The sequence below is a fragment of the Rhamphochromis longiceps genome, linkage group LG9 (genome assembly GCF_057381845.1).
Source record: "Rhamphochromis longiceps isolate RC_006_pf linkage group LG9, R_longiceps_female_GT1.1, whole genome shotgun sequence".
NCBI classification, from domain to species: Eukaryota; Metazoa; Chordata; class Actinopteri; order Cichliformes; family Cichlidae; genus Rhamphochromis; species Rhamphochromis longiceps.
Window position 1 is genome coordinate 4081737 of NC_140565.1, and position 8755 is coordinate 4090491.

General features: G+C 38.9%; 1 protein-coding gene across 1 annotated transcript; it reads left to right on the forward strand.

Moving 5' to 3' along the window:
- Positions 1–557: 557 nt before the first annotated feature.
- On the forward strand, positions 558–8192 carry LOC146661560 (C-C chemokine receptor type 3-like). Its single transcript, XM_085417732.1, has 2 exons — positions 558–753; positions 6606–8192. Exons 1-2 carry the CDS (start codon positions 590–592, stop codon positions 7459–7461), a joined length of 1020 nt encoding a protein of 339 aa, XP_085273858.1. The 5' UTR covers positions 558–589; the 3' UTR covers positions 7462–8192.
- The last annotated feature ends 563 nt before the right edge of the window (positions 8193–8755 follow it).

The following is an 8755-nucleotide window of genomic DNA, read 5'->3' on the forward strand; positions in this document are numbered from 1 at the left end:
ATAAGATCATTAAGATCAGTAGTATGATTCTCACATCTGTTTAGATTCCTCAGGCTTCTTGTTGTATTCTTCTTGTAAGTCTTCCTCCTGTCATACACAAGTAATAAAAAAATGTTTGTCCTTCTAATGATTTGTTAATAGTTGCTCTGACATGATACAGAACCCACACACACAGTGTTGTAGGTTGAGTTAACCCTAACCAGGGGGATGGCCAGGCACTCTTTCTCTACTGTGCTGTACCCGGCCTGCAGCTTGGGTTTCGGCACCACTGCGACAAAATAAAGGACCCACGCGCACAGCGTTGTAGGTTGACTGTTTTTATTTTCAAACTGTCTTTGCAGCAGCTGCCCTCCCCCTGCTTCATGCCATGAACAGTTGTAACATACTCAAATGGGGAGACATGGTCAGATGATGGAAGTCAGCTGTGTGAATCAGCCTCCCCTGATACCACACCCCAAACCAACTGCTCCACCCCTACTTCTGCAGCTGAGCCACAAAGCACACTGCACCATAGTTGGGTTTCTATTTGTGACAGACTTTTCTTCAAGCATTTGACAGAGAGATTTCTCTGTTAACATTTGAGAAGAAGATGGCAACTCCAACATATGAATATTATGACAGCACTGGGCTTTTAGCTGAACCATGCATGAGGGTCAGTGACAATATTTTGGGAGCTCAACTGTCCATCCTGTCCTACTTCATGTTTGTCTTCAATCTCACTGTCAATGGCATAGTCCTCATCATCATCTACCGGTGAGTTGTCCAACAAAACTTCGTACTGATTTAACTTGCTTGATTATATGTATTCAGATAATCTGTTATTTACACTAACTTTCAATATTAGTTTAGGCTCAAATTCCTACAGTTGTGGTCAAAAGTTTTCACTCACTTCTTCTTCTTCTTTTCTACATGTTTCTATGATATACAACAATCCTAAGTTTCACAAACTTTAACTGGCAATTAAAGAGGAGTGCATAGCTAACATGACTAACCTGTTAGTGTTCACTGATTTGGCAATATCTGTCACTTCTGGTAAAAAACTTCAAGCAGCTATTTTGTAAGAGATACAAGAGAAAAGCAGCTTACGTGTCTCACAGTCCAGACAAACGTCATCCAACTCTTTTTTATCACTGCATAATCCACCTTGTGGGTGGATTTATGTACATCACTGCTTAAAAAAACATAACAAGTCTCTCAAAGTCTGTCAAACTGGACAGTCAAACTTTACTGTTTGACCCTCCAGACATTTTACACTGCATCTCACCAAAATTATTATCTAATCCAATAAATAAATACAAATAAGGGTGAACTATTCTTATACACAACTTCCTCATACTACAAGAGCAGATGACTATGATCTATATTTGTTTTGGCTATACCACGTTTGGAAAATCAGACACTTATTGCACCCGCTGCATCCACAAAGCCACCAGCGTTGCGGAGGACATCACACACCCCTCACACACACTCTTCACCCTGCTGCCTTCTGGCAAGAGGTACCAGAGCGTTTGGGCCCTCACTGCAAGACTGAGACACAGTTTCTCCCCCCAAACCATCAGACTCCTGAACATTCAGTGACTGGACTGACACACACACACATCACACACATCCCAGGCCTGGCGTAGATGGCACTGTTTATGTGATGCCATGCCACATCTGACCTGATTGTGGTTTGGTTTATGTGGCCCAGGCTCATAGAAAACAGTTCTGGCCCGGATCTGGCATCAAGCTGGCACTTCGGACTGACTGGTGTCATGGCACCAGTCAGTCTACACAGAGGTAATCCACACGTGGGCCAGCACAGGACCACCAGTGTGTCTGCAACTGGCCTTGTGCTGGCCCATGTGTGGGCCACCTCTGGCAGATCTGGGCCACCAAAGGGCCATCATTTTTTGTGGTTTGTGGGCCATCTTCAAGCACATTGTGTGGGCCAGATCTGGGCCATACTAATTTTGCTATTCGGGATATTATATACGTCACTACCAAGCACTTATTTGCACAATGTCATACACACGCGCACAACCACGCACATCAAGTTACTCTTTGCACACTGCTCAGTCTTTTGCACATTTCTGTTGCACTGTCTTGTGTCTGTATCGTTCTGTACCTCTGGCATTGCACTGTTTTTTTTGTGCATTTTTTTTGTGAAAAACTTGTAGCTTGCAGCACCATGGTCTTGGAGGAACGCTGTCTTGCTTCACTGTGTACTGAACCACTGCACATAGTTATAATGACAATAAAGCCATCTGACTTGACTAAGTAAAAAGTACTGTATTAAAAATCATACCTTTCATAATGATTAATTATGAAGAATTATCATACAGGTTTAAAAAACACTGAATTTAGAATCACTCAAAAAATGTGACTGATTGAAAATATTAATACAATTTAGAATAAATTTAAAGATATGTGTTTTTATCTATGTATGAAATATTTCTGAGTTGAAGTTTTATTTTTTTAAAGCCTACATTGGCTGTTTTACTGCAACTGCTCTGTACTTTGTAATGATACCTAGCATTTATTAAATGTTCTACTCTACAATCTTACCTGGCTAAATCTAGGCCAACTGAGTTGATGCGAGGTGATCTCAGGGTCATACATATTACTTCAAGCTAAACTCATACAGCTATTTATTGTAGCATTTATTTTAATAACATATTTACTAATTTGAACAAATGGGTTTTAAGGATGAAGGGAAGTTTAAACAAAAAGCCTAAGCCTAGACGTAATTCCAATTTCCGAAATTCAGCAGTAGTGCTACATGTCGCCAAGAGTTCAACATTTTCTCCCTCTGTACCTGGATAGAGCCTGCCTGCAGCACCAAAGGACTCCATGAGCGCTGGCTATCTCTCTTTAGCAGCACGTGTCCCTCTCGTCCTCTTTATTCAGTGGACGATGATCGTCCATCGTCCACTGAATGAGTGAGCACACGTGAGCCTGAGGCATTTATACAGCCGTGTTTCGCATGTTTCGTGTATTGCTATGACAGGAGGAAGAAGAAATGGTACCTATTAATCATTTAGACAATCCCAATAATATAGTTATTTTCCACTGTGTTCTTTTTTATGATCAACTACAAATTTACCCCAAATTATGAAAATATAAATATTTTAATATGATAATCAACTCTAGAATATAAATATCCAATATCGGAGGAATTGATATTGCAGTACTGAGCCATATGACCTACATTTTTCCCCTCGTGCCGGCCCATCACTCCCAGGAGGTGTTTTAGGGGTGTGGTACTATGAGAGTTGAGCTGCAGTTGTGTGCATAAGGTTTGAAACTAACTTTTGGGACCCAGAGCATCACACCTCTCATGGGAAAGGAATCCGAGCTAGTGTGATTGAGACAAACTGGCTAGACTGGGAGTGAGGTCACTGAAGCGGTTAAACAGCTCCTTGGTGGCAGGACCAATGGGGTGAATGAAAGCCATGCTGAGTTTCTCGCGGTTCTGGATGTTGTCTGACTATTTTGGCTGAGATCCCTCTGTAATGTTGCATGGAAGTTGGGATTATGTCCTTTTTTAAGAAGGGGTATTTGTATTGTATTGTATTGTATCTTTATTTGTTTCAGACATATAAAACAAAAAACAATATATACACACTACATATATTTTCATTTACAGATACGAATATATATGTAGATATACACACACACACGTATGTGTTCAGATAAACAAAAAATATATAATGAAATAAAACAAAATCGTCTGACATAATGTAACAATGTTTGGTCTGAAAAGGAGTAGGAAGAAGTATGAACATACTTATTAATTCCTACCCCTGCTCAACATCTTATTGATCCCACATAATTCACCTAATTCCCATCATCACATACTCCACACGATACACGAGGAGAACCTATATAAACTTGGCTACCGTGATTGATATAATTTGGATATAATTTGATATTTTTATACATACAATGGGTGATCATCTTGATAATTGGTAATTGAAGAGTGTGATCTAATAGGGGGGATACCATTTCTCAGTCTCCATGGGTAGGTTTAAACCAGGGTACTGGAAAGGAGACTTTGCCTGACTGAGGTGCTTTGGAAAACAGGACATTTAAAAAACAAACAAACGAAAAACTACTTTTCAGACTTCTGAAACAAAGGGATTTCACTTTTGTTTAGCTTACAATGGGAACTTTAAATGAAAGATAAAACTATAATATAAAAAAAACCAAAGAGTTTAAACATTGCATTTCAGTTTCTTTCACTATAAACAACTACACAGTGAACTGAATGAAAACTTTTTCAGCCGTCATGATTCTTGATAATTAATTTAAATTTTTTATGAAGCACCAATATAATGTTATACTAGACTGTAAAAGGTCATAAGTGCATAATAAAAGGTGAAAGGACATAAAATAGACAAAAATATAAATAAAAATATGGTAGCAATTTATATTAATCTTTATATACTCCAAAAGAATTCCACTCGGACATTTTTCCCTGAAAAATGGACGAAGTATGCAACAAAAGCGAGGAGCATGACAGGCTTTTAGACCCTTTGGAGCAGAGGTGGATTTGACACAAAATGTCATGCGGTTGTCAGAAATACAACGACCAGGGTAACATGATGAAGCCATACTACTTCCACAGACAGTGGAAGACAGTGACAGAATACCTCAGGGGCTGGAAAGAAGATGCTCTACTTTCTGAAAAGCCACTGTCTACCAGACGTCTTTTTTCCAGTTCTACCTTTGTGAGCAGGCAATCTAAAGATGTTTTTGGTGTTCATAGAAAACACAATAAGCAATGTCAGGGAGAAATTCAACAAAATCTGCTTGAGCGCTGGATCGAAAAGAGCAAGAGCAAGAGCCCCAGACCCATGTTGCGTTTCTCTCAGGCTTCTTTGGTTTCTAACTGCTTCTTCAGCACACTGTTGAGTTGACAATTTTTTCTTTATCTATTAACGGTGGGTTGTTTCCAATGGTTAGCTATAATTTAATCTCTTTTCCCATATATTTACTGTCAGGCAGTCCCTAAAATATGTTGCAGTGGCATAATTCCCACCATCTGCTATATTCAAAGACTGAGTCAATGAGGTTCCTTTGATAGAAAGTTTACATAAAAGGGTTAATGGTCAAGGTACAATAGACTCCTGGGGCAGCAGGAGTCAGTGGTTAAAACAACTGCCTCACACCCAGAGGGTCTGTGCGGAACAGTGTTGCCTCTGGATCAAAGCAAGAGCAACAGAACATGCATGTTCTGCATGTGTGTGCACTCCAGCTCACTCCAGCTCCAGATTCCTGCCATGGTCTAAAGACATGCTACCCTATGGTAGCTGGGATAGACATGGTACAATGATAAGATGCCAGCTGTTCAACAAGGTCCAAGTAATGACATTTGCTTGCTAGTAATGATGCCACTGTCAGTTGTTAGTGGTGTTGTAACAAAGCAGAAGCAATTCGAATTGACAGCAACTTAGCCACGAAGTGGTAATCTCCATAAAATCACAAAGAAGGGCTGGTATGCATGGTGGAGTAAATATCCATTTCTGTCCTTGAGGTACAATCTACTCAATCTACCGTCCTGTTAACTATTGGACCTCAAGATAAATATATTTCCCGTTTCTAGGGCAGTAGGGTTCATATTAACACCAATTCTCTTAGTTTTGATTACAGCCTGGATCTGGACAAATGCAAAGAAAAATTAGGAAAAGTAATATTTTACTCTTAGACTTTCCTTCAACTAACAAATAACACTGGCTGTCTAGACATTCTGCACAGGATGCAAAACTGCTTTTCACCACAAAAAGCTGCTGGTGCGGTACTCTCTCTTATTATCAAACATTTTCAAAAGCTAGAAATGTTATTTTCACCCCTGAATTTTCTTTGTGTTAAACTAACATTACACACATTGGTCAGCACTACAGGACACCAAGCTCCAACATTTTCGAAACTTATTGGAAAAAGTGGAAAAACATAGATTCATGTGTTCCTGTGGACTACAAATACGAATAACGTGCTTTTAAAAAGAATGACAATGTTCTCATGCCAAAGAAACCCTCGAATGTCGGTCTGCTCCACAGAGCTTTTTCAAAAAATGACCCCCCCCCAACACACACACACACACACACACACACACACACACACACACACACACACACACACACAGACATATATGTAGAGAGAGAGAGAGAGAGAGAGAGAGAGAGAGAGAGAGAGACCACACCTACACCAAAAGGTTTCTGAGTTTGAGCCTTTGCTCTTATGAATAGTACATAATGATGTGTGTATAATAATGTAATAATGCTGTGAACTCTGAACTACAACTTTGTGGAAGTCGACCGTACTTATTTTCCATCAAGTCGAGAATCTAGAAATATCGTCTTTTTCTGCTCTAATTCTATGCTCCCCTCATGAAGTTCCTACTGAATTTCTTTGCGGCCTCCAAAAATACACCTTTACTCAGATTCTACGGGTATGATCACCTCCAGAAAAAGGTTGATTCTAAAGACATATCACCAAACAATCCACAGATCCCAGTTGCCTGTAAACTGCCTGAGCTCAGAGAGAATTACAGCTGTTTTATAATGCTTTACTTATGAGTCATTTTACACATATAATAACTTTTCATGTTGACTCCCTTTTAGGTTTGAACAGCTGACCACTGTGACCAACATCTTCCTGTTGAACCTGGTGGTGTCCTCCCTGATCTTTGCGAGTAGTCTTCCATTCATGGCAGTCTACATGCAACTCTCCAACTGGATCTTTGGCACCGCTATGTGCAAGATTGTTGGCAGTGTCTACTATCTAGGGTTATATAGCTCTGTCCTCTTCCTAGCTCTTCTTACCTTTGACCGACACCTTGCAGTTGTGTACTCGGTGGGTCTGTTACAAGTGAGGAATCGAAGTTATGCAGTATTCTCCTGCGCTGTGGTGTGGGCGGTCAGTGGTTTGGCATGTGTCAGACCAATGATTCTCCATAAAATTTTTACGTCTAATATTGATAACAAAACTCTGTGTCAAGAATATCCTGGTTACATTCCAAATATTGATGTGGATGCCTTGAGATTATCTGGGTTTTACATTCAGCTTTTCCTTTTCTTTATCTTCCCATTGGTTGTAATTGTCTATTGCTATGCAAGAATCACAATCACGGTTGTGTCGTCCAAGATTGTAACAAGGTTCAAGACAGTCCGGCTGATATTCATCATTGTGCTGTTGTTTTTCATGTGTTGGACCCCTTATAATATTGTACTGATGTATGATGAACCAACAAGCTGCGAGGAAGAACAGAAACAGGCCTATGCGCTTCAAATCACTCGTTACATTGCCAACATTTACTTTTGCATCAGTCCCGTCTTCTACACGTTTGTTGGGAAGAAATTCCAGAACTATTTCAGGCAGCTCCTGGTGAAACACTTCCCAAAGTTAAAGAGACACATTTCTGTTAGTCAAAACAGCAGAAGCAACATGTCCACAAAAAGTACAAGAAACGAGTTTTAGAAATGTTATATATCAGTGTTTGCAAATGTTTCACGATTCAAGTTGGAGATTAGTAAAGTTTGATTACATATACGGGTAAATTCATACTATGATTGGAATAGAAAAATGGATGTGATGTATAAGAATTAAATCAATCTCGAGATTTCAAAGAACTAGTGTCACCAAAATGTTCCTGTGGTTCAGGTCAAAGCTGTTGTCAGATTCATATTGATGAGATAAAACTCTACATTCTATTACTTCAGTCACAATCTGCCAAATATTTGATCAGTGTTCAGGCCTAACAGCAGAAGTTCTTGAAATTTGACACACTAGTTCATGGTAGTCAAACTAATTTTAGTAATACACAAAGATAATCAGAGTAAATAGAGATGCAGTTTTTTTAATGATAATGTAAAATATCAGAAAAATTGTTGTTTTTTTTTAACTTAACGGTTGTTTCATGTCTATCAGTCTTGAGTAAATGCACTCTTCTTGATTACTTGATGAAATCAACACTTTTAAATCAAAAGGCTGTAACTTTCTCCATTTCATGTCCCGGATATTTTTTAACACAGATGCTTTCCACTTGTTATTTGTTGCTGATGTGCTTCTTTTTTTCTGGTTTATAAACAATATACACACTACCATCGGCTCTGAAGCCAGCATCACTGTTCATATAGTTTCTTGAAAACTGTACATTGCCTGTATTCTTACTAAATAAAGAAAAAAGAATATGCTGTTAGAAACAGGAAAACGTACCATTTTAAAGCATTAAACAGAATTCATTATGACATTTACAATAAAAATGAGAAATGTTTTGTGCATCTATGTTCATTTTCAATTCCATTCAATGTTATTCATACAAGGCACCAAAATACAACAAGTCCCTCAAAGCCCTTTATATTTTAAGGTAAAGACCCTTCAATATTTGAGAGAAACCACAACAATCAAATGACCCCATCTAAGCAAGGATTTGGCAACAGTGGGAAGGAAAAACTCTCTTTTAGTGGAAAGAAACCTCTGACGAACCAGGCTCAGGGAGGGGCCATCTGCTGCAAATGGTTGGAGGTGATGGGAGAAAAACAGACTGTGGAAGACATACAGAGAATAATGATGATTAATGATTAAATATAGACTGGTGGGAACCAGTGAAGAGAAGCCAGTATGGGAGAAATATGCATTCACTTTCTGGTTTCTGTTAGTAAAACTGCTGCAGTATTTTGGATCTACGGAAGGCTTTTCAAGGAGTTTTTAGGACAGCCTGATAATAATGAACTATAGTAGTCCAGTAAGAAATGCACAAACTAATTATTTA